At 39.8% G+C, this 25,684-nt stretch overlaps 3 protein-coding genes across 3 annotated transcripts; 1 reads left to right on the plus strand and 2 right to left on the minus strand.

Annotated features, from left to right (window-relative positions):
- Nucleotides 1–790: 790 nt before the first annotated feature.
- Nucleotides 791–11,413, minus strand: LOC126599203 (uncharacterized). Its single transcript, XM_050265529.1, is given in 8 exon segments — nt 791–1,691; nt 1,694–1,711; nt 1,786–1,899; nt 2,383–2,567; nt 8,940–9,082; nt 10,772–10,936; nt 10,939–11,178; nt 11,336–11,413. Coding segments are annotated over 8 exon segments (1,164 nt in total). The 3' UTR covers nt 791–1,470.
- A 1,275-nt stretch (nt 11,414–12,688) lies between these two features.
- On the minus strand, nt 12,689–14,922 carry LOC126598360 (UPF0426 protein At1g28150, chloroplastic-like). Its single transcript, XM_050264717.1, has 3 exons — nt 14,755–14,922; nt 14,491–14,661; nt 12,689–13,145 (listed from the first exon to the last, which is right to left on the minus strand). The coding sequence occupies exons 1-3, from the start codon at nt 14,791–14,793 to the stop codon at nt 12,966–12,968; spliced, it is 390 nt and encodes a 129-aa protein (XP_050120674.1). The 5' UTR covers nt 14,794–14,922; the 3' UTR covers nt 12,689–12,965.
- A 5,858-nt stretch (nt 14,923–20,780) lies between these two features.
- On the plus strand, nt 20,781–21,804 carry LOC126598815 (uncharacterized). The gene is made up of 2 exons (XM_050265181.1): nt 20,781–21,005; nt 21,103–21,804. The coding sequence occupies exons 1-2, from the start codon at nt 20,907–20,909 to the stop codon at nt 21,637–21,639; spliced, it is 636 nt and encodes a 211-aa protein (XP_050121138.1). The 5' UTR covers nt 20,781–20,906; the 3' UTR covers nt 21,640–21,804.
- Nucleotides 21,805–25,684: the final 3,880 nt, after the last annotated feature.

A 25,684-nucleotide genomic window follows, 5' to 3' on the forward strand; every position in this document is an offset into this window, starting at 1 on the left:
TTCGAGGGTATAATTCTCATCTTAACTTACTGTACTTTACTTATGCTCTGACATCACGTGTGAAATGGGTTCATTCCCGCTTACATGTGCACTCTTGTATTTAGGTACTTTTAGGTTTAAGTTTATTCACATTTTCCACATCACTACACTTTATGGCTTTGTCACCCTCCTGGTGTCGACCGACACAACTCAATTCGGAGTTTAGGTGAACATTCTGGGTCAGGTGTCCTCAACATTTTGGAAAGGCAAGAACTTTGCCCAGAGAGCCAATATCTGTCTAGAAAAGCTCCACCTCAAGTGGGCAAACTCCCAAAATAATATGAAAATTACCCAAACTCATACACCTTTCGAAAATCCTTGCAATCAATGTAAATTTGAAACCAAAAAAAAAAAAATTGGGGGAAATTAATAGATAATCAAATTTACTTGAGGAGATTAAGAAGGCAATTTTCGCTTACCTTCAGTCAAGAGGAATTTGTAAAATGAGGTGGTGGATGAAGTGGTGGCGGCGACTGTCTGGGTTTTGGGTGAGCAACATCGATCTGGGTTTTGGGTTTAGAACGATGTGGAAGAAACATGGGTGGTGAAATTGATTTGGATGAACAGGTTGTCGTGTGGATTCGAATTGTAGCAAGAAGGAAAAGGTCAAGGGACGCGTCAGTGCTGAACTGGAATTTAGTATATATATAACATAATTTATGATGCAACTAAAGAAAGATATAGGAGGAGCCCAATTACTTATAAGCACATGCAAGGTTAATTGTCTTATCAATTTGAGATTTATTCTCAACACACCCTCATACGTGTGACAAATTTTCAAGTCTAACACGTGGACAACACAATTCAGATAAGGTGGAGCATGTGTGGCCGTTGGGCTTCACACATGGGACAATCACTATGATACCATGAAAAAAGTTGAGGTTCTGCCATGAAACAAATTGGCAATATGGGAAGTAGCCTAACTTACTTACCCATGCAAGGTTTTTCCTTTCCAATGTGGGATTCTTTTACCTTCACATTTTCACACGCCCTCTCACGTGTAATAAATTTTCAAGCTAAACAGGTGAACAACACGAATTAGGTGACGTGAAGCACGTGTGGCCGTTGAGCTTCACACATGGGCTAACTTGCTCTCATACCATGAAGAAAGTTGAGGTTCCACTATAAACCAATTGACAATATAAGAAGGAGCCCAATTACTGCAAAGTCCATTCTCTCGTCTGTCACATCCCGACTTGGGGCGGACCACTTCCCGGGCCTGCTCCACCACCGTAGCAAGATGTTGTTCGCTTTAGGCCCTGATCACGTCCTCACGGTTTTGTTTCTGGGAACTCACGAGCAACTTCTCAGTGAGTCACCCATCATGGGAGTGCTCTGGCCACTTTCTCGCTTAACTTTGGAGTTCCGACGGAGCCCGAAGCCAGTGAGCTCCCAAAATGCCTCGTGCTAGGTAGAGATGAGAATATACATTTAAGAATCACTCCCTTGGACGACGTGGGATATTACATCGTCCATGTAAAATTCATTCTCAACAGTAACCTGTATTCTTCGTTTTCCCTCAAGGCAGTGTCCAACCCACATCACTTCACTTCTGACGAGAACGTATAACACAACACAGCTGCTGCAATATTCTGGATGCCACTGTCTCTGGTCCAAACGCCCAATCACAAAATCCTTCATCGCACATTCCAAAAGTATTTAAGGACAGCATCTGCACCAGGAAGAAGAATTAATAACAGTACAGGAAAAAGGGAAAATAAAATTTTTAAAAAGAGCAATTATTACCATTTCGAAGTTCTCCAACCAAAAAGATTGTTGTTTCACCTCCGGAGAGCTGCCGTAATGCAGACACCAAATCCAACACTGCTCTCTCATTATAGATTACATCAGAACCTAGCACTGGTATAACATTTTGGTAAAAAAATTTGACAACAAAGTTTGGTTTGAGCATTGATATTATTTAATGTAGGTTTACCATTGCACCCTGATTAAGAAATGAGCATAGAAGACAGAATCCTAATAGTTGAGGACAGTCCTCAAATTCAGCTGCCCTTTCTTGGGTATTCTAGGAGACATTATTTTGCTTTCAGTTAGGTTTATGAATTCGGCATAACGCTAGGATTAAGACAAATTGAATGTGATTCTAAAACAGAGACCTCTTACATGGAATATCACAAAAACTTTGACCATAAAAATGAGTTCCATTTTGCAAAATGTCCTTTTTCATTTTCAGTTCTTCAATCTCAAAACCAGAGATTGGTTTCTGACATTTATGTTGGTAGCATTATTACTACCAGTTAACCATCAAAGATTGATGTGCAGCACTGCAAGGGAAGTAGTACATGTTACAGCTCTTATAGGAGGGGGAACTAACATCGTTACCCAAATCAGGTGGAGGTTCAGTCATTTCCGGATCAGGATCATCTCCCCATGTGAATTTCATCACTTTTGTTGAACCTCAAATTTCTTCATGTCTCAGATTGACTTCAGCGTTCTTTCTCAGTAGTCTCAGTCTATCAGGAAGACCCGTGAAGACAACTTGACGGCCTAGAAGAGCTGCAATGCAGCTGGAAGAACAAAGAAAAGAAAGGTGGTATACAGCGAGTAAGAGAACCATTATTTTCAACCTGGCCCATAAGGCTATAAATTAGAATCTAAGTCAAAATCTACATTAATGTTTTTAAGCATCTCAAACGAGGTAGATGTTAAAAGAGTCCAACCCCAGCCCATTCTACACAAATCCAGAAAATTCTAGCACCAAAGTCGGTGCATCATGCAGGCATATCAATATGCTAGATAATTCTAGCATTGTCCTATTAAGTCGGTGGGTGTGTGTATAATAATATGCTAGAAAATTCTAGCATCATTTAAATCGACAAAGTAATTATGCAAAGCCATATGTCGGTGCAGTGTGTGCATGAACATGCACTAGAAAGTGCTAGTGAAGTCGGCAAACATGCCTATAAATAGGTGTGTGTGTGTATTGCTATGTAACCAACCAACCAAGTGAGAGCGAGAACTAAGAGTAGTCTTATAAGGTGTGTGAGTGGTCTAGAGTTTCTTTCTAGAAAACGAGTGAGTGTCATTGCTTTTAAAGTGTCTTTGAGAGTTTTGAGTGTTGTAATATTTTGTGTGTGTAATACAAGTAATTTGTTTACTTGTTTTGTCTCTCCAACAGTTGTGTTAAATTTGTGTACTCGAAACTTTTTCTCAACAGTAGACATATAAATGCCGATTATATCTTGTTAACATGGCCTACAATCAGCCCACACTGCAAACAAGTTGAGCTTTGCTGGATAAGGTGATATGACAGTAGAAGCTCCTAATTCTACCCATTCAAAGCCAGTCTAGTAGAAAATACTGATCTAGAGGTCCAGTCAGACAATCTGGCTTAGTGAATAGTGTTAGAGTATATACACACGTGTAACAATTGTATTGGAGGACTTTAGAGTTAGTTATATGTGTGATGTATTTATAAGTCATGTGGGTTACAGTTGGAGAGTAATGAAAAACAGAAAATTTCCCTCCTCTTTCTCTCTCTAAGTTTGTTCTCTCTCTTCGATACTTTTCCTTTCCATTGTTTTCTCTGTATCACATATATTAGGTTGTTATCATGGTATCATCGCCGACAATGGCTAACGCCGTCGTCTGACGATCTTGGTGACCGGTGCTTCCGCTTTCCTTTGGTGATCGGTGGAGTTCTGTTGTTTGATCGTCGTCGGAGTTCTCTGGTTGTAGATCGGTGTTGTCGTCGGAGTTCTCTGGTTGCAGCTCGTTGGTTTCTCAAACCCTAATTTTTTGGGGATTTCTGAGTACCGTGGTCGCTCGTCGTGGTGATTGCAGGTATTTGTCTCGTTCTATGCTCTATTGCTTCTTCGTGTTCGCATTTTTCGTAGATCTGGCTGTGATTTGACGTGTTGATCAGTCGTTGATACTTGTCGATTGTTGATTTCTTGCGCCGATTGTTGGTGTGTCTGTTGTTTGCTTGTGGATTGTTGCTGGTTGTTGCTTGTTAAGCTTTGTTGATTTCTTCGAGATGGTGACTGCTGCTCAATTAGCGCTCACTCAATCGCCTATATCTTCATTGATACCTAGTGTTGGTAATACTGTGACTGTAAAATTAGATGATGCTAACTATGTTACCTGGAACTTCCAAATTGAGTTACTTTTAGAGGGCAATGGTATTATGGGCTTTCTTGATGATTCTACACCTTGTCCTGCAAAACACAATATCATTGAAACTGTTGATGGCAATGTGGTGGATACTTCTTCTGTCACTGATGCTTTCAAAGTCTGGAAAATTCATGACAAAGCATTAATGACCCTTATCACTGCAACCTTGTCTACTGCTGCGTTATCTTGTGTGATTGGGTGTCAAAGTTCCAAGGAGATGTGGGAAAATTTGAAGGAGAGATTCTCTAGTAGGACTAGAACCAACATTGTGCAGATGAAAATTGATTTGCAGAACATTAAGAAAGGGGCAGAATCTGTTGATCTTTATCTTCAAAGGATCAAAGATTGCAGGGATCAGCTAGCTGCTGTGGGTGTAGTCATTTCTGATGAAGACATTGTGATTGTTGCTCTTCGAGGTTTACCAACTGAATATAATACTATTAAGGCTGTTATTAGAGGACGAGAAAATCTGGTCTCTTTGCGAGAGCTCCGATCTCAGTTAAAGGCTGAAGAAGCAACACTTGAGGAAGGTTTTAAACAGCCCCTGATGACTGCCATGTATGCTCATGGTTCCGGTTCTATGTATGAAGTAGGAGGTTCATCTGGTGTAAAATCTTCTTCTGGTAACTTTCCTAATAGTTCCTCCTCAGGTCAGTTTCCTCCAGGTCCTCAAATGGTCCAACGAGTTCAGCAGTTTCCTCCAGATCCTCAAATGGTGCCCGGAGTTCAGATGTCTCATTTTGCTCAACTGTTTTCTCCTCCACAACTGAGTCAACCACCTCAGTACTCACAGTTTCAGCAGTTACCTTTTTCAGGACCATATGCCTTTGTCTCTCAAACAGGTTCTGGTACATACAACAATTTCAGGGGGAATAATTTCAAGAATAAAGTCAAGGGGAAGAAGTTTCATTCTGGATTTCAAGGGTCTCAGTCTCAGTCTCAGCCTCCTTTTCAGAACTTCAACACTCCAATGTCATCTGTGCCACCTTATAACCCTATGCTTCTTTGTCAGATTTGTGATAAAAATGGTCACTCTGCCCTTCATTGCTTTCAACGTGGTTGTCAAATCTGTAATCAAGTTGGTCACACTGCAGCAACATGCTTTGATAGGGGCAATTCTAATGCATCCATGTCTGTGTCTCAGCCTCCTATGTACTCATCACAGTTTCAGGCTCCTGGTTTACCAGTTCAGCATCTGCCTCCGCACTATGTTTCTAATCCTTCTGTGGCTCACCAAGCATCATCTCCAGTGGCTTTTGCTGCTAGGACTACTCCATTACCTTCTGTTCCACAGCAAGAATTCTGGTTGCTTGACTCGGGGGCTACCAATCATATGACCTCTGATATTTCGAACCTGCAAGCTGCTACTCCATATCCATCCAATGAATCTGTTACTGGAGCTAATGGTGAAGGTTTATTCATATCTCACATTGGACAGTCTTGTCTTCCCACTCACTCTCATATGCTTCAGCTTAACAAAGTGTTACATGTCCCACAGTTATCTCAACATTTACTTTCTATGTATCAGTTATGCAAAGATAATAATTGTCGATGCATTGTTGATGAATTTTCTGTGTGTATACAGGACAAGGTCACCAACAAGGTACTCTACCAAGGACTGAGTAACAATGCTGTTTACCCCCTTCCTTTGTTCAAACAACCACACTTAAAGCCTGCAGCTTATCTTGGACAGAGAGTGAATGCTTCTCTGTGGCATTGCCGATTGGGGCATCCAACCAACTCTGTAGTTCAATTAGCTCTTCGTAAGTCAGCTATTTCTTTTCCTTGTAATTCCATACCCCAAACATGTATCCCTTGCTTGCAAGGCAAGTTTACCAACTTGCCATTTCCTTCACTAGCAGCCAAATCTACTGTACCTTTTGAAGTCATTCACACTGATGTGTGGGGACCTGCCCCTGTCCTGTCTCTAGAAGGTCATCGATACTATGTGTCTTTTATAGATGAATGTACACGGTATACATGGATTTTTCCCATGATGAATAAAGCTGCAGTTTGTGAAATCTTTATTCAGTTTCATGCCTTTATTCAAAATTTCTTTTCTGTTAATATCAAAGTGCTGCAAAGTGATGGGGGTGGAGAGTTTATTGGGTCTGTTTTTCACCAATTTCTCAAAACCAAGGGTATTTTGCATCAAATGTCTTGTCCTTATACTCCTGCACAAAATGGGTTGGTTGAGAGGAAACATAGACATATAGTGGAGACTGCACTCACCTTACTTCAACAAGCATCCCTTCCTTCACAATTTTGGTTTCATGCTTGTGCCACAGCCATTTATCTTATTAATCGCATGCCTACTTCTGTTTTACAAATGCAGTCCCCTTTTGAAGTGTTATATCATTTTCCTCCTCGACTTGATCATTTAAAAGTATTTGGGTGTGCTTGTTATCCTACTTTGAAACCCTATAGACACAATAAGCTGGATCCAAAAACCACACAGTGTATATTCCTTGGTTATGCAGCTCACTATAAAGGGTATATTTGTTATAATCTCAGAGATCACAAGCTTATTGTTTCTAGGCATGTTGTATTTGACGAGGACACTTTTCCTAGTGTATTACCTCTGTTACCTAGCACACCTATGTCACATTCAACATCACCATCATCAGTGTCACCGTATCAGGTTTCTCACCCCAACCTTTTTCACCATCCCTCCATTTTTCCCAATTTCACTGGACCAAATACAGTTACTCAGTCCTCTTCTTCAACAAATGGTGATCTTGTCCCTCCACTACGGTCTTCCTCTGTGGACACGACTCCACTGTCAGTCGCACAATCTGAAGTTCATCCTGATGTCGACATTCATCCTGATGTCACCGTTTCCCAAGTTCCGGACCTGCAACATGTTTCTGCTTCTCAGATTAATACACACCCAATGCAAACCAGATCCAAGTCTGGTATTTTCAAGAAAAAGGTGCTTCTTGCTCAGGTTCAGTCTTCTCTGATCAAAGAACCCCAATCTTACACAGTTGCTGCCAAGTCTGTTGAGTGGCAGAATGCTATGGAAGAGGAAATGGCAGCTTTAGTCAAGCAGAAAACATGGCGGTTGGTTCCCCTTCCCCCTAATAAAAATTTGGTTGGCTGTAAATGGATCTATAAGGTCAAACATAATCCTGATGGCACAGTTGCTCGATACAAGGCCAGGTTGGTGGCCAAAGGGTTTTCACAAGCAGCAGGTCTTGATTACTACGAAACCTTTAGTCCTGTGGTCAAGCCCACCACAGTGAGACTCATGTTATCTTTAGCTGCCACAAAATGGTGGAAATTAAAACAGCTTGATGTCAAAAATGCCTTTTTGCATGGTTTTCTTGATGAGGAGGTGTATATGTGTCAGCCCCAAGGCTTCTTTGATCCTGCTCACCCTGAGTTTGTGTGCAAACTGGACAGATCTCTCTATGGCCTCAAACAGGCCCCTCGAGCTTGGAATGATCGTTTTACCAGGTTCCTTCTTACCTTGGGTTTCAAACCCTCTTATGTTGATCCTTCTCTATATGTGAAGCATGATGGGCAATCTGTTGTTGTGTTATTACTGTACGTTGATGATATAATACTCAGTGGTGATAGTGACATTCAGGTTCAATATGTGGTTAATCAGTTAACAAATGAGTTTGAAATGAAGGATTTGGGACTACTTCATTATTTCCTTGGTTTTCAAATCGACTATCAGCCTTAAGGCTTACTTGTGCATCAGTCCAAGTATATTTCTGATTTACTCAGTAAGACAAACATGATGGATAGCAAACCTTGCACTACACCTTGCCATCCCAATCAGAAATTACTCAAACATGGTAGTCCTGTGTTTCACGATCCGGGTCTTTATAGGAGTATTGTTGGGGCTCTTCAGTATTTGACATTTACACGACCGGATATTGCTTATTCAGTAAATCAGGTCTGCCAGTTCATGCACTCACCTCTAGAAAGTCATTTTATTGCTGTCAAACGTATTTTGAGATATCTCAGAGGTTCCATGACTCTCGGTTTATGTTTTAAATCTGGTCCTTTGGATATTAAAGCTTACACTGATGCTGATTGGGCTGGGGATCCTAATGACAGACGGTCGACCACAGGTTTCGTAGTGTTTCTGGGGTGTAATCCTATATCCTGGAGTTCTAAGAAACAACATACTGTTAGCAGATCTTCCACAGAAGCTGAATACCGAGCTATGGCTACCACAACTGCAGAGGTGGTTTGGTTACAACAGTTGCTTAAGGATTTACATCTTCCTTGTACTGACATTCCTGCATGGCCTTGGCCACAAATCCAGTACTCCATTCCAAAGCTAAACATATAGAGATCGACTGTCATTTCGTGCGTGAACGTGTTCAGCAAGGATCCATTTTGCTTCAGTTTGTTTCTTCTGCTGAACAGCATGCTGATATCTTCACCAAGGGGTTGTGTTTGCCTTTGTTTAGTACTCATTGTAACAATCTTATGCTTGGTTGTTCCTCGCATAAGCTTGAGGGGGAATGTTAAAGTATATACACACGTGTAACAATTGTATTGGAGGACTTTAGAGTTAGTTATATGTGTGATGTATTTATAAGTCATGTGGGTTACAGTTGGAGAGTAATGAAAAACAGAAAATTTCCCTCCTCTTTCTCTCTCTAAGTTTGTTCTCTCTCTTCGATACTTTTCCTTTCCATTGTTTTCTCTGTATCACATATATTAGGTTGTTATCAAATAGCATCTGACAGAAACTAAAGAAGAAAAACAGATAGATGTAAGAAAGGGATTGTAATTATAAATACCCGACTAATCCACAGCCAGAGCGCAGCTCAACAACTTTCTTCCCTTGAAGAGGTCGTAACTCCAAGTCTGAAGCATGCTCTAGAAACTTACTCAATACAACTCCACTGTCCCACATGACAGCACCAGTTACCCCGGGTGTATTCTACAGTTAAGAACAAGTTGAATGCACAATAAAATTTCTAGAGGAATAAAACTTAAAAGTGAGTTCTCTAGCAGCAGTCTTTTACAGCACAGACCAACTCAAATAAAACGACGGTGGAAGCTTTAAAATAATCTATTTCGTGAATCATGAGAATCGTTCATATCCTAGCTTTCAACTAGATGACCAAGAAATGAAAATTTATGAAACTTGATCTATAAAAACTCTATAAAAGTTTATCCAGGCATTATGTACTTACTCTCATCACCTAGTTCGTTTCACTACCGTATGAAAATTGAAGCCTAAACCTTCCTAAAAACTAACTGGCTAAGGGATACTTGTCCTAGCTCGTGTGTCTCTTGTCCTGTTTAATTCAACCGACCGAAAATTTTGATTTCAATTTTTTAAAGTTTCAAATGCGAACCATAATCACCTCTTTAACCAGAAATCATAAGCCTCGTTTGGCATAGAGGATTGGATTGGAATGGACAAACCATCATATTTCAGTGGCGGAGCCACATGGTGGCCAGAATAGGGACATGCCCATTCTGGAATTTTTCCAATATCTACATATTGTCTGCTTCTTTTATCATAAACAGCTTGTGGTGTTTTGGTGAGTAGTATTTTACAACACTAGATGACTGATGGGTTCGAAGCTTGCTAGGAACAAAGAGCCTTTTGTGCTTTTTTTTTAACACCCAAACCTTTTGTGTTTTTTTTAAACCCAAACCTTATGTTTTTATAGAACCGATCTTATAATTAGTCTTCTGTTTTATCATATAAAATTCACTCTGTTTTGTTTTTTAACCCAAACCTTCTGTTTTTATAGACCTGACCTTATAACTAGTCTTCTATTTTACCATATACAATTCAATTGCTCTTTCTTGTCAGTTTACATAAAACAAGATCCATATAATTTTGAAGAAGATCAAATTATGATTTAAGAAAAATCTCATAGGAATAGTGTTGATTCTTGACCTTAAATTTTTGTTCAGGCCCTTATCTTTTTTTATCAAAACTCGTAAAGAAGTTATGTTCTTATGATATAATCTTCTCAATACCAATTTTTTCACATGAATTTTAAATGCTCCATGACATTTGTTTGATTAAAATTTTTCATGCCAATTTCCAACTAATTATATTGCTATATTTTATTTAATTTCTTTCTTATGGCTTAAAAGCATCTCTTGGGAACGATTTCTGGCTCCGACATTGCATATTTTCAAAATATGTTGAAGGAAGAAATCAGAAACTTGTGACCAACTTGGAGGTAGAAGGTGGTTGCTCATTTAGTCGGATATACTATCAGATTTGACCCTTGTCATTTTGTCCTACATCAAAATGAAAAAAAATCTCATCTACCTTCATTCATTTCAATCCAGCCCTAGAGAGACCCAACATAATTCTCCATAACACTTAATGCCTCAAGAAACTAGCTACAAGAGTAATAAAGCCTCCAAATTTCAACGAGTTAGACTTCTTGCGCTTGTTATGTTTTCTTTCTTTCGTTATTATGCCTCTACAACCTACATCTAGAATGAATGATATTTTGCTAAGCATTCTAGAAAGTGACTGAATCACACTCACTCTGAAAACAAACTTTTAAAGTGGACAAGAAGAAAGAAGCATTGCAATGAAGAAAGAAAAAAGAAAGAAAGAACGGAATAGAGATTAGAGATTACAGAGAGATACCAAGGAAGAAGGGGACTGGAAAATGGAGAGTGAATGGCCACACACATCCAGTTCCAGTTCAAGACAAGAATGAGAGATGAATGCGTTTGGCTTGGACAGAGTTGCCTGTTGGATTCCCCACAGCAGAATTATCTCCTCCGCAGCTGCGTCATATGAACACTCCTCTTCCTTTCTTTTTCTTCTTCCTCTTCCTCTTCTTCTGCTTTCTTCGACGTCACGGTCAGCAGCCTAACCATTCCTCCGTACGATCCCATCCTAACCATTCTTTCTCCTTCTTTTAATACTACTTCTTCAGTGCCAGTGGCAATGTCTACGCGACTAGAGCAGAGGCGGTAGCGGCGAGGCGTTGGAGGTAAAAAATTGAAAATCGAATATGCCTGCCTGAGAAAATTTTCATTGTGGTTGGCCTGTTTTTACGTAAGTGTTTGAGAAATTTTATTTTTTAAGTTTTTAACATACATATCTTATTATTTATATAATAATATGTGGTGTATTATCTGTATTTCAAGCACACTAAAATAATCTCTCTTGCCTGCGGCGGGCTTCGTTTTGATGTGGATTTACCGAGTAATTTGAATTACTATAAAGTGTCTTATATACGTGGGTGGGTAACTTTGTCATTTCAAGTGATAAAATGACCATTTTAATAATTTTCTAATTACCATCCAAATTGGCAACAAGAATGCGCTTTTTGATTAGTTTGGCCACTTTCCTTTTTGATTAGTTTGGCCCATGTCCCTGTACAAACCCTCTAAATGAAATATTGAATCAAATCAATACCGGGCATGTTTACCTTTTAAGTCTTTTGCACTCATTTAGTGTGTGATTTTTATTATTGATGGACACGTGTTAAAAAACTTAACTTTCATTAACTTTGTTGTCATAAACTTAACATGTCAATTAATGATAAAGACTACAGAAGGGTCACACATAAAATGAGTATAAAAGATTTGATCTCGTTTGGAATGAGATATGTCATGAATGCATTAAGAGGTTAATTAGTAAACAATAAGTCAAAATGATTTGACAAAAAATTGAGAGTATTTTTGTTATTATACCCTTATTTAATAGAGATTTTTCACGGAATGACCAAAATGATTGATGGTGAACAAACTCAGGGACCACTTTTATTAATTTCAAATCTCAGGGACCAAAGTAAGGAGTTATGCAAATCTCAAGGACCATTTTCGCTAAAAAGCCATTCTTTTATGTCTAATCCCATCTTCTACATTCATTTTCTTTTTTGAACATTCGAAGAGTACCACTTTACTGCGGTACTAAATATCATCTTCTACATTCAACTTAGACTAACATTTGAAAAGTGACATCCATTTTTTCATTCTAACGTACAGTAAACTTGTTGATTTAGCCATTCAATTCCTATACCTGACATCAAACAAGGCCATAGTCACTCCAAACCGCCTCAAACCCTGCTTGTGGGAACCAAGTGATAAAAACATAGCCACACAAAGCCGCCTAGAGCAGCGCTAGTACGGGTGCATTATGCTCACCATCCTCAAGTGGTGATAATGCTTACCACCCTATTATTATCGTTGGATGAGTTTAAATCTTGAAATTTGTGCCTATCAAACCTTAAAATTTAAGCACATCTAACATTAATGGATAGGACGGTGAACATCAACATCACTTGAGGGTGGTAAACTAAAATACTCCCATGCCACTAAGAAGGGGTTGAGAAACCAATGACAAGGTCTTGACACGGCAGCAAAGTAAGTTGACATTCAAATCTATAGATTATTAGTCTCAAGGTCTAAATCCCAATGGCATCCCTTACGTTAACCAAATGCGATTCATTCTTTTGAAGTTCAAAACTCACAACTACTGTAACCCATCGAACTAATAAATCGAGTTTTAGGATCAAATCTGAAACCTGAGTCCAGCTGAGTCCAGCAGAGATTAAGTTATGCTCATGTAAATTGCTTGTTTGAAGTAAACTATTTACAACTTCAGTAAACAGTTTTTTATGTTCTCTCTTCCAAATGCAGTCATCCTATTCAAAGTGACACACTATAAGCACACAAGAATAATACTTACAATGAATCCGTAGGCATGTCTGCTTCATTGTGTCAAAGAAGTATATGAGGTAAGTTGCCAGCAGAACTCATTTCAATGAGTCACGATTACATGCTTAACCAACTAGGGGAGCCTAGTGTACATACAGAAGTATGAAATGTTATTCAATCTCAATCTGTTGCGGGGCTTCTCCTTCTGATTTTAACCCATCAGCAACAATATCTTCCTCGGTGATTCCAGAGGCTTCCACAGTCCTTGAAACCCAATCCTTGAGTGGTACTTCATTCAAATCAAGCCGTAAAAGACCAGCAAACATCCCTCCCATGAAGGCAACCGGCTCCTACATAATGAGATAAGCAGAGAAAATCATGGTACTAATATTACCATTTACATACAAAACAATGTGCATTCTCATGGGAAATCCTCTATCTACTCGCACATATTTATAGAAAACAAAGTAGAAGCCTAGAAGGCTGAACAAATGAGAGATACGGTCAATTAGTGACTCATAAGAAATTGATCAAAGAGTTACTTTTAGTTTTACCAAAGTAAACACTGAAGTAGCATGGATACTTGCTTTTAGAAGATACTGATACAATCCAAATACGGACCAGGCAAAATATAATGCAGTGATTTCATGTGTGGTTACTTGACCTCGTGCAATGAAAGAGGAAATCGTCTTTCAAAAAGAGACACGAAGTGATGCACAATTTCACAAGGATGAAGCTAGGAATATAGAAGAGCAATTTAGCTGTACAACTGTTGACGTGAGTCATGAATCAGTTAGTATTGGAATGTAATTTGGTTCCTAGATTAAAGGGATCCTTCCTAGTTTAGGTTAAACTCTCTTTTATTATTCCTTGTACTAAAAGGTGTGGATGTATATATATTGCCTCCATATTGGAGAGATAATACAATAAGCAGAATTTATGATCTTTATCTTGGCATCAGAGCCGGGTTCTATGGCCTGGTATTTTTTTCTCCAACCTTAAATTCATCAAACTTTAATATTTGGTCGAAGATGATGGAAGTTCACTCGGAAGGATTAAATAAGATGGGTTATCTCAATGGGAAGACTCCGGCTGTGGATGAGACAGAACCTGGGTTTTTAAAGTGGCACACTGAGGATGCAATCGTCCGAGGATGGCTGCTAAAAACTGTGGAACCACATCTGTTAGGGCTATTCATTGAGTTACTAACGGCACATGATATTTAGGAGAGCGTCAGTCAGATGTTCTATGATGGGGCAGACGAGTCCCAGTATTATGGGCTACGATGCAAGGCAACAAGAACAAGACAGAATGAACGTCCAGTGAACAACAACATATCAAAGGTGGTATCAATAATAGAACGAAATTTTGAGGCCCAAAAGGCTTATGGTAGAGATTTTTCATCCAATGTCCATTGCATAAGAGAGAGTAGACACTGTAATATAAAAATGCAAGAATCGGTTGGCAACAATCTAACCTCCCAGAAACCCTAAAACATCTCACAAAATCATACAATAAATCAGCAAATAAAATAAAAAAACACCATGACAAACGCGTAGACCAACATCCAAAGTATCCGTAAAATCAACAACACAGAATCAAACATCATTAAACCAAATTATGCATGGGTAATCTATGAATTATTGAAAAATGGGCGTTGGATGTAGACAGAGGTAGTGTAGCTGTAACAAGTACCTTAAGCGCTTCTCTGAGAATGGGTTCTTCGCTGGGATTGAAGAAAAACGCCTTAATCCCACTGCAGTTCCCCAAAAGCAATTTTCTGCTGCTGCTGCTTCTGATGGGAACCAGCTCCTTCGGTGATGTCGATGGTTTAATAAACCCAGGGCCAAGCTTCTTTGATTTCCACTGTTACCCAATTGTCAATTACTCATCAAAATTGATTAGCAGATGAAGAAGAATAGGAAAAAGAAAATTTGGGCCGTCGGATTATTCACTCACGAGTGCACACGAAGGAAAATTCACAAGCAACACAGACATGTTGACCAACTTGAACGCCTTCGACCGTCTTCTCCTGTGTTGATGGCTGGTTCAGTGGTCCTTATTCCGGACTGGTAGATTTTTTACTCTCGCTTTATTTTAAGGCCATTTTCGCTTCATACAAATACTTTGGGGCTGTGCACAATTTACCCTGCCCGGTTACTGTAACGTAAATTCGCAAGTTAAATTATAGTCCAGTGGTTTTCCGTCGGCAACAATTTTTTCTCCCACCCTTTAATATAAAATATTATTTTATCAATGTTCCGTAAGCATTGTGCTCAATTTCTCTTTCGCTTAAGCTTTGTCCTACCAGGTTTTCTAAACAAGATATTGAAATCATTGATTGATGAATACTATTAGGACCCGTTTGTTTGACCGGATTAGGGAGGACTGGACTGGACTGGACTGTAGTCCCTTGTTTGGTCTGCACCAGGATTAGGTTTAATGGGATTAGGTCTGACTCGCTGGGATTAAACCCCTCACTACGAGTTCTAAGCGAAGCACCCCGATCACCCCCGGACTCGTAAGACCTCTTGCGCTCCTACGCTCCTGCGAGAGAGAACCTCGCTCAACCTCGATCCTCGCCGTGCTCCCTCCTTGCCCTGCTCCCTCATCTTCGTCCTCCTCATCCTCATCTCTGCGTCCTGCTCGCCCTCAACTCCATCCTGCTCGCCCTCATCTGGTAAACTTCGAATCCGACATTATTTCTTCGATTTTTTTTTGCAGATCGTGATATTACTGGGCTTTATTTGATTTAGGTGTTTTGGGTTTGATAAATTTTCAATTATAGACCTCTGCACTTGAACAAATTAGGGTTTTGATTTTTAGGGTCAAATTGAGATTAGAATTTTCAATCATAGCTTGCCGTTGCTCTGGGCTTCGATTGATGGTTGATACATGCTTTTTAAGTTTGTATATCTTTTGATTCTGGTTTTCTAGGGTCTGTAGCTTTTAGATTTTAATTTCTTAACCAGTCAATTGTTGATTTGGATTATAAGTTACAAAACATTGTTAAGTTATTACAAAACATTGTTGAGTTATTTGATTTAGGTGTGTGTGCAGTGTGTGTGTGAATGAGTGTGTATGCAGTGTGTGTGTGTGTGCATTGTGTGTGTGAATAAGTGTGTATGCAGTGTGTGTGTGAATGAGTGTGTATGCAGTGTGTGTGTGAATGAGTGTGTATGCAGTGTGTGTGTGTGTGTGTGTGTGTGTGTGTGTGTGTGACTGTGTTTGTGTGTGAGTGTGAGTGTAAGTGTGAGTGTGAGTGAGTGTGAGTGTGAGTGTGTGTGCAGTGTGTGTGTGTTAGTGTGTTGCATTCTGTCCCCGTGTGTGTGTGTGTGTGACTGTGTTTGTGGGTGAGTGTGAGTGTAAGTGTAAGTGTGAGTGTGAGTGTGTGTGAGTGTGAGTGTGTGTGTATGCAGTGTGTGTGTGAATGAGTGTGTATGCAGTGTGTGTGTGAATGAGTGTGTATGTAGTGTGTGTGTGTGTATGCAGTATGTGTGTGCAGTGTGTGTGTATGCAGTGTGTGTGTGAATGAATGTGTATGCAGTGTGTGTGTGAATGAGTGTGTATGCAGTGTGTGTGTGTGTATGCAGTATGTGTGTGCAGTGTGTGTGTGTGCAGTGTGTGTGTGTGTGAGTGTGTATGCAGTGTGTGTGTGTGTGTGTGTGTGCAGTGTGTGTGTGAATGAGTGTGTATGCAGTGTGTGTGTATGTATGCAGTGTGTGTGTGTGTGTGCAGTGTGTGTGTGTATGCAGTGTGTGTGTGTGTGTGCAGTATGTGTGAGTGTGTATGCAGTGTGTGTGTGTGTATGCAGTGTGTGTGTGTGTGTGCAGTGTGTGTGTGTGTGCAGTGTGTGTGTGTGTGCAGTGTGTGTGTGTATGCAGTGTGTGTGTGTGTGTGTGTGTGTGAGTATAAAAACAGAGTGTGTGTGTGTGAGGGTAAGAGTGTGTTGCACTCTGTCCCCGTGTGTGTGTGTGTGTGACTGTGTTTGTGTGTGAGTGTGAGTGTAAGTGTGAGTGTGAGTGTGTGTGAGTGTGAGTGTGTGTGCAGTGTGTGTGTGTATGCAGTGTGTGTGTGTGTGTGTATGTATGCAGTATGTGTGCAGTGTGTGTGTATGTGTGAGTGTGAGTGAGTGTGAGTGTGAGTGAGTGTGAGTGTGAGTGAGTGTGAGTGTGAGTGTGTGTGCAGTGTGTGTGTGTATGCAGTGTGTGTGTGTTAGTGTGTTGCATTCTGTCCCCATGTGTGTGTGTGTGTGACTGTGTTTGTGGGTGAGTGTGAGTGTAAGTGTGAGTGTGAGTGTGTGTGAGTGTGAGTGTGTGTGCAGTGTGTGTGTGTATGCAGTGTGTGTGTGTGTATGTATGTATGCAGTATGTGTGCAGTGTGTGTGTATGTGTGAGTGTGAATGAGTGTGAGTGTGAGTGAGTGTGAGTGTGTGTGAGTGTGAGTGTGTGTGCAGTGTGTGTGTGTATGCAGTGAGTGAGTGTGTGTGTGTGTGTGAGTATAAAAACAGAGTATAAAAACACAGTATGTATGCAGTGTGTGTGTATGTATGCAGTGTGTGTGTGTGTATGTATGCAGTATGTATGCAGTGTGTGTGTATGTATGCAGTGTGTGTGTGTGTGTGTATGTATGCAATATGTATGTATGCAGTGTGTGTGTGTGTGTGCAGTGTGTGTGTGAATGAGTGTGTATGCAGTGTGTGTGTATGTATGCAGTGTGTGTGTGTGTGTGCAGTGTGTGTGTGTATGCAGTGTGTGTGTGTGTGTGCAGTGTGTGTGAGTGTGTATGCAGTGTGTGTGTGTGTATGCAGTGTGTGTGTGTGTATGCAGTGTGTGTGTGTGTGTGTGTGTGAGTATAAAAACAGAGTGTGTGTGTGAGGGTAAAAGTGTGTTGCACTCTGTCCCCGTGTGTGTGTGTGTGTGACTGTGTTTGTGTGTGAGTGTGAGTGTAAGTGTGAGTGTGAGTGTGTGTGAGTGTGAGTGTGAGTGTGTGTGCAGTGTGTGTGTGTGTATGCAGTGTGTGTGTGTGTGTATGTATGCAGTATGTGTGCAGTGTGTGTGTATGTGTGAGTGTGGGTGAGTGTGAGTGTGAGTGAGTGTGAGTGTGAGTGTGTGTGCAGTGTGTGTGTGTATGCAGTGTGTGTGTGTTAGTGTGTTGCATTTTGTCCCCGTGTGTGTGTGTGTGTGACTGTGTTTGTGGGTGAGTGTGAGTGAGTGTGAGTGTGAGTGTGTGTGCAGTGTGTGTGTGTATGCAGTGTGTGTGTGTTAGTGTGTTGCATTCTGTCCCCGTGTGTGTGTGTGTGTGACTGTGTTTGTGGGTGAGTGTGAGTGTAAGTGTGAGTGTGAGTGTGTGTGAGTGTGAGTGTGAGTGTGTGTGCAGTGTGTGTGTGTATGCAGTGTGTGTGTGTGTGTATGTATGCAGTATGTGTGCAGTGTGTGTGTATGTGTGAGTGTGAGTGAGTGTGAGTGTGAGTGAGTGTGAGTGAGTGTGAGTGTAAGTGTGAGTGTGAGTGTGTGTGAGTGTGAGTGTGTGTGCAGTGTGTGTGTGTGTATGCAGTGAGTGAGTGTGTGTGTGTGTGTGTGTGAGTATAAAAATAGAGTATAAAAACACAGTATGTATGCAGTGTGTGTGTGTATGTATGCAGTATGTATGCAGTGTGTGTGTATGTATGCAGTGTGTGTGTGTGTGTGTATGTATACAGTATGTATGCAGTGTGTGTGTATGTATGCAGTGTGTGTGTGTGCAGTGTATGTGTGTATGCAGTGTGTGTGTGTGTGCAGTGTGTGTGTGTGTGTGTGCATGCAGTGTGTGTGTGAGTGTGTATGCAGTGTGTGTGTGTGTGCAGTGTGTGTGTGTGTGTGTGTATGTATGTATGCAGGGTGTGTGTGAGTCTTTGTCAGTGTGTGAGAGTGTGTATGTCCGTGTGTGTGTTAGTGTGAGTGTGAGTGTGAGTATGTATGTGTATTTTGCACATTTGTCCATGAGTGTGTGTGTATGTACTTGGTTTATAACCATGATATTACAATGTGAATGTTTTGTATTGTGTGGGGTTGATGTTGAATTGCAATTTTTTGTGGTTGTTGGTTGCAGAGAAGATGAGCATAAACAGAAGGCTAAGGCTAAGGCTAAGGCTATGGCTACTGCATTACAGGTGTCCTTTAATTTCCCTCTTCACATGCAATGCCTAGCAATGATAGCAATCCTCATACTAGTGTTCTTAGACACATGTTTATAGATGTTTATAGATGTCCTTAATTTGTTTTTTGTTTTTTTTTTGTTTGGATAGATATGGATCGAAGGAAGCTTTTATTGATCTTATTGTTAGAGATGTCTTATTTGGAGACAATTTGTATTTGTACGATTCTTGTGGTGATGATGCTACGTGGCAAACAGAGACATGTTGAACGACCCACATTGACTAACCGTTCACTTATTAGACGAGAGATTAGTTTGTGTTATCTGAATGGTATAATAGGGAATACTGATACTGAATGTGTCAACGAATTGAGAATGGATAGAAGGACTTTTGGCATATTATGCGACTTACTTCGTCAAGATGGGAGGGTAAAAACTGATGGTTTGGTGTCTGTAGAGGAACAGGTGTGTATGACTTTACAAATATTAGCACATCATACTAAGAATCGTAGTGTTGGCGGTAGATTTTATAGGTCGGGAGAGACTATAAGTAGGTATTTTAATAGCGTATTGCAAGGAATTTTGCGATTACAAGGTATCCTACTAAAAGTCCCCCAGCCTGTGCCTATTGATTCTACAGATCCTAGGTGGCGATGTTTTAAGGTATGATGAGAATTTTTTTTTCATTTTCCCTAAGCTTTAACTCTTCATTCCCTTTGTATAAATTAACAACAACTTTTTTATTTTTTATTTTTAAGAATTGCTTGGGAGCATTGGATGGAACACACATTGATGTGCATGTACCTGAAATTGACAAACCAAGATACCGAACAAGAAAGGGTCGAGTCGCAACTAATGTGTTAGGTGTGTGTTCAGGAGATATGCAGTTCATATATGTGTTTCCGGGGTGGGAGGGTTCCGCATCAGACTCTAGAGTGCTACATGATGCAATTAGTAGGCCTAATGGTTTTAAGGTACCAGCGGGTAAGACTATTACTTAGTCTCAACTTTGTAAGTTAGGTTTAGTTCTGTTTGTCAACTACAAAACACTAATAAGGTCTGTTTTTTTTTTTTCATTAGGTTATTATTACCTTGTTGATGGTGGTTATACAAATGGTGAAGGATTCCTTGCACCCTATAGAGGAATACCTTATCATTTATCTGAATGGGAGGGACGAACACCTTCTAATAAGGAAGAATATTTTAACATGAAGCATTCTAAGGCAAGGAATGTAATTGAACGCTGTTTTGGCTTGCTAAAAGGAAGGTGGTCGATACTAAGGAGTCCATCTTTCTATCCGATAAGGACACAAGGTCGAATAATTACCGCTTGTTGCCTACTACACAATCTTATTAGGCAAGAGATGTCTGTAGATCCAATGGAGAATTTACCAATAATAGAAGATGGACAAAATACAGAAGAAGGTGAATATGTTGGTAGTGTTCAAACATCGGACCAGTGGACTGCAATGAGGAATGATATGGCTCAGGAAATGTGTAATGAGTGGAGAGCAATTAGGAACCAGCAACCGAACTAGCTATATGTGTTAATGATAACATTTTATTTTAGTATTCCTTTTTATCATGCATTTGTTAGATATTAGCACAATGATTGGATGGTATGCAAATTAATTGGATATTATGCAAGTTGATTGGATATTATGCAAATTGATTATTTGTATGGTATTTTCCTTCATTAAAATATTTTTTGTTTAGGTATGGATAACGAAAATTTTTTGAATGCTACTCAAGAGCCAAAAGGAAGAAGGCGTAAATGGGAAGCATTTGAGGAAGAAGTATTACTAGGAGTTCTTGAGGATTTTGTTGCTCGGAAGCAACAGTGTGACACCGGTGCTTTCAAACAAGGTACTTTGGTTGAAATAGCAAAAGCTGTCAATGTTTTATGTCCTCATTCAAATATAAAGGCAAATCCACATATTGAGTCCAAGTTGAAGAAATGGAAAAAAACATATAGTATGGTCGTTGACATGATAAACACAAGTGGATTTGCATGGAATGATGTCAAAAAGTGCGTTGAAGTTGACAGTGATGACGCATGGCAAACTTATGTGCAGGTTCATATCCTATTTTATTTATGCATTAGTTATATTCTTGCTGCTATATTTGTTACGCATGCTAAATTTTAGTTTTGCTATGTTGATATAATCTTAGAGAAATAAAGAAGCCGATGGATGGAGAAGCAAACCTTTTCCACTGTTTGATAGATTTGCATATATATTTGGAAAAGATCGGGTTACGGGTAATGTAGCTGAAACCCCTGCTCAAATGGTGGAGGAACAAAGTCATGATCATGTTGGTGAAAGTGATATTGGAGGTGAAAATTTTGTTTCTTCAATGAACCAACAAAGCCAACAAAGCACCCCATCTGAAAATAGCCAAAGAAAGAGGAAAAGAGCTGTGGGAAGTTCAAGTGATGGAACCGAGGCAATTATCAGTGGACTGAAAGATTTTTATGTTGAAAGTGGGAAGAGGATGCAAATGGTAACTGAAGCTTTAGTTCAAGGTACTGCAGATCATACTGACATAGCTAATGAACTTGAAGCAATGGGTCTCTCTCCTATGGATCAAATTGATGCATTGTCTCTTATTTTGGATAAACCAAAAAATGTGGGAGTGTTCAGGGCAATCAAACCGGAACTCAAGAAAGTGTTCGTCCAAAGGCTTTTAAGCGACAACGCAAGCGGATGAGGATTTTGGCTAATGTTAACATGGATGTATTTTATTAACTTTAACATGGATGTATTTTATTAATCATACAATCTTATGTTATGACTTATAACTTAGCTTTGCACTAGTATTTTGGCTTATGTTAACTAGCCATTTTGTAAATTATGGAGATCTATTTTGGCTAATGTTAACTAATGTTTACTAGGATTTTCTAAATTATGGAGATCTTATGTACTTGTATTTGTTGAAGTTGCATGTATTGGCCACTATTATTTTTCTTCTGTTGGGTGATAGAGTTTAAATCAAGCTACATTTGCAAATTAAACCCAATTCTATTAGCAGGTAATAGAAACAAAACAATTGTCAATTTTTTTTAAGATTCATAATATACATGGCAAAAATATGCTCCAATTAACCCATATCATGAGATTTGTAGCATTACTCTATTACACAATGGCAAAAATTTGTAGTCCTAGTCTAAGCAAACACAAATCTGGTGAACAATACTGTTTTTCTTATCCTGCTTCTTAGTCCGAGACTGCACCAAACGCTTCACTAAGTTAGTCCAGCTTAGTCCAGTCTAAGCCAGTCCAGCTTAGTCCCGGCAGCTAGTCCAGTCCGAGACAGTCCAGCGCAACAAACGCACCCTTAAGGAAAAACTAATAAAAATGCTTCAAAACTTAGACTCTTAACTAAAAGCATTTTAATAATTTTATTTAATGGTTAGGACAACATAACATCAAAACGTCCCAATAATACTGATCCAAGCAATGAATTTCCTGATTTGCCCCTGATGGCAAGCCTTTGCCCATTTATTTGGTCCATTTCACTCTAAAAACACAGCAACTGCTGCTTGTGTTCCTCCATGTCATTTCCTTCTTTCCAATCTTCATAAGTCTTTGATACGGTAATGAAATCATGAAAGGTCAGAGGCTACGAGTTCGTATCGACACCCTTTTTCTTCTAATACAAGGCTCACACGTGGAAACTCAAGTACCAGGGAGATCAAGCTCTCCAAATGTGACGTTTTTACTGCGATTTTACCAATTTCCTACTAAACATGACAGAATTAGTCCTCGACTTAAGAGTTTAATCCCCTCCTCATGGGCTTCTTTTCCATATAAGTGCTTATCAAAATTGATATTTTCAAATTTGGTTCTTGAAATAGTGACAGTGTTCAGTTTTAGAAATAATGGCAGTAGCAGCGTTCATTTCTAAATAGTGGCAGTATTTAGTTCTAGGAATAGATAGTTTTGTGTTATAAAAATATTGAAAGTGGTAATGTTCAGTTTTAAAAATAGTGGTAGTGTTCAGTTTTAGAAATAATGACAATGTTCAATTCTAGAAGTAGTGGCAGTGATAAAGTTTAGTTCTAGAAGCAGTGACATTAGTTAGTTTTAGAAATAGTGGCAGCGACAATGTTAAGTTCTAGAAATAGTTGTATGTGGAACCATGATTTTCAAGGGCTGGAGTAAAGTTGATCCGAATACAATTATCTCATAAGTCCGATCATGGACTCACAGCTTTGGAGGAGCTGGATCATATGGAGTAACGGTGCTACCATCACTCTGTTATGGGGCAAAAGGAGGAGTCCAAGCGATTTTGCCAGATGACCATACTTATTCCGCAAGACACGCAATTTGATCCTGATATGGACCCAATCAAATCCTTATAAGTTTTGAAGTTCCTATAATCTAGGAATTGGCGTGCACATCAAGTAATCACAACACCTAAAAGGGTACAATATCTACTTCTATATATCATCTAGAATTTTTCTGGATTAAAACAAGGATCCTATCCTAAAAAGATCTATCTCCCTATGATATAAATACACTCATCGAGGGTTCATTTATGGTAATGCAATTTAAACACTTCAATTCTCTTGCCCACTACTAAAGTATAAATTTATTCCCTAACTTGACCGTAGGGGAGCCTTTGGCTGGCACAACTCCTCCCTCCCCCTTGGTGCGATCTTAGGCTTGCTCACGGTTGTTTACTGTTTTGTAGGTTACTTGAGTTTGTGCATAACCATCACTTACGACGGTGTGTGAATTTGGTTCCAACATTGTAGTGGCAATTTTGTAATTAATCTCTTGCCCACTACTAGAGTATAAAATTATTCGCTAACTTGACCGTTGGAAAGCTTTTGGCTTGCACACCTCCCCCCCTCTCGGCAGGTGTGGTTTCAGGCTTGCTCACGGTTGTTTATTGTTTTGCAGGTTGCTCGAGTTTGTACATAACCACTACTTACGGAGGTGTGAGAATTTGTTTCCAACATCATAGTGGCAATTAATCGAAGTTTGTTTAATGAATTTGGCGTGTCGTCCATTGGGGGCAGGGGTTGGAAGATAAAATTTGGATGTGTTTAGTCCTTTTTTCTTTTGTTCTTTTCATTATATAAAGTTTTTAGAATGCTTTCGGTTAAACAAAGTATGTAGGAGGAGTATTTTTCATTAAAGCTCACAAGAGCAAATCAGTATTTCCAACATTAATTCTTAAATGTCACTGTTTGGGCCCAAACTATCGGTTTGGGCCGAGCATAGAATTATTCTCGGCTTGGAAAGCCTTACGACAAAGTTACCATGGATCGTTTGGTTCGTGGGCTTCCAAACCTAGGTCGGTAAAATCATGCTGCAAGACGAGTCGAATCCTGGCGCAATAAGGAGTCTCGGCGAGATTAATAACCTGGAAGTGAATCCAGCTCGATGAAAGGATAGGTTCAAAATCCTGGTGGGAGTAGGAGTACTCGAGATGGTGTTTGATTAGAAGAAGAAATCCTAATCCGAGTAGGGTGTTAAATCGACCTAGAAGGTATCCGGTGCTATAAGTAGAGGAAGTTGTGTATCGTTCAAGCCCCTTCCAATTCAACACACAACTGCCCTGCGCAAACTCTCTCAACAACTTGAGATTTTTATTTTCTCTTTTTGCTGACACATCTTCCGTTGGCATCAACAGCACTGTGAAAGCAACCGGTGATATCTTCAGTTGGCATAGATAGCTCTGTCGCCGTAGAATCGGCCGATCTCGCAGCATCTTCTGTTGGCATCAACATCACTGCGGCAATGACAGTTAGTTACCTATCCAAGTCTCGGTCAAGAAGGATTTCTGAATCCTTATTGGTCAAGGTCATCTCGTTAGCCTTCTCGGCGAAGTGAGGTGTTACAGCTTACTGAGCTCGGCGCATTGCACGCCGAGTTATTTTATGATTGGATACTCTCAAGTGGGATTTAGAGTTCGGCATTCAGACGGCCGAACCACGTTCACCATTAAGACTTATATCTGCTTTGAGTATTTGTGCCCTTACACTTTGGTGTCGATTCAGCGTGAGTTTACTCTGACGAATACCATCACTGTGACCGAATCCAACGACGACGATTCGTGAACTTCGTAAGAATAGTAGCCTTGTCTTTAGGTTCGAGAACCCAAGAGGTCGAGACGTGTTCATTCCTCGGTCGCAATCGCGAGACGCAGAAGTCAACCGTGCAACCAACACAACATCAACGAATTTACTCCTCGGCTGAGCTCGGCCGACGAGTTGGCACGCCCCGCATTCACCGAAGGACGTAGTTAGCTTATAGATTACTCGGCCTGCGCACCACGTAAGCTTGGTAGTTTTTAGGGTCAACAGTCACATTGAACAACCAATAAAATAAGACACTGGACTAGAATAATTAAAAATTGTGAACCACATAGAATTATAAATAATTAAATATATGTCCTTGCCATTTTAAATTTCAAAAAATAAGATAATGAAACTTATAAATATTTTAAATATGAAACTTTGTCCATGTTCGATGAGAGTTTTTAAGTCCCAAGGGAGTGATGTCAAGTTATGAAGTTATGAAGTAAACTGTTATATAGAGGGGATTATAAAAGCCTTTTATGAGTATTACAAAGGCATGTGTAAAGGATTTGTAAATGACCTCTCTCAAGGATTAGCAAATCCCTCTTATATGCCTATGCAATGCTCATGAGGAGTTTTTCTAATCCCTTCTTTGTTGCATTTTGTGATCAATTCCTTAATAACTTTACATTAATCCTTTGGAACTTGGAAAACCCTCATTCA

The sequence above is a fragment of the Malus sylvestris genome, chromosome 14, assembly GCF_916048215.2.
Source record: "Malus sylvestris chromosome 14, drMalSylv7.2, whole genome shotgun sequence".
NCBI lineage: Eukaryota > Viridiplantae > Streptophyta > Magnoliopsida > Rosales > Rosaceae > Malus > Malus sylvestris.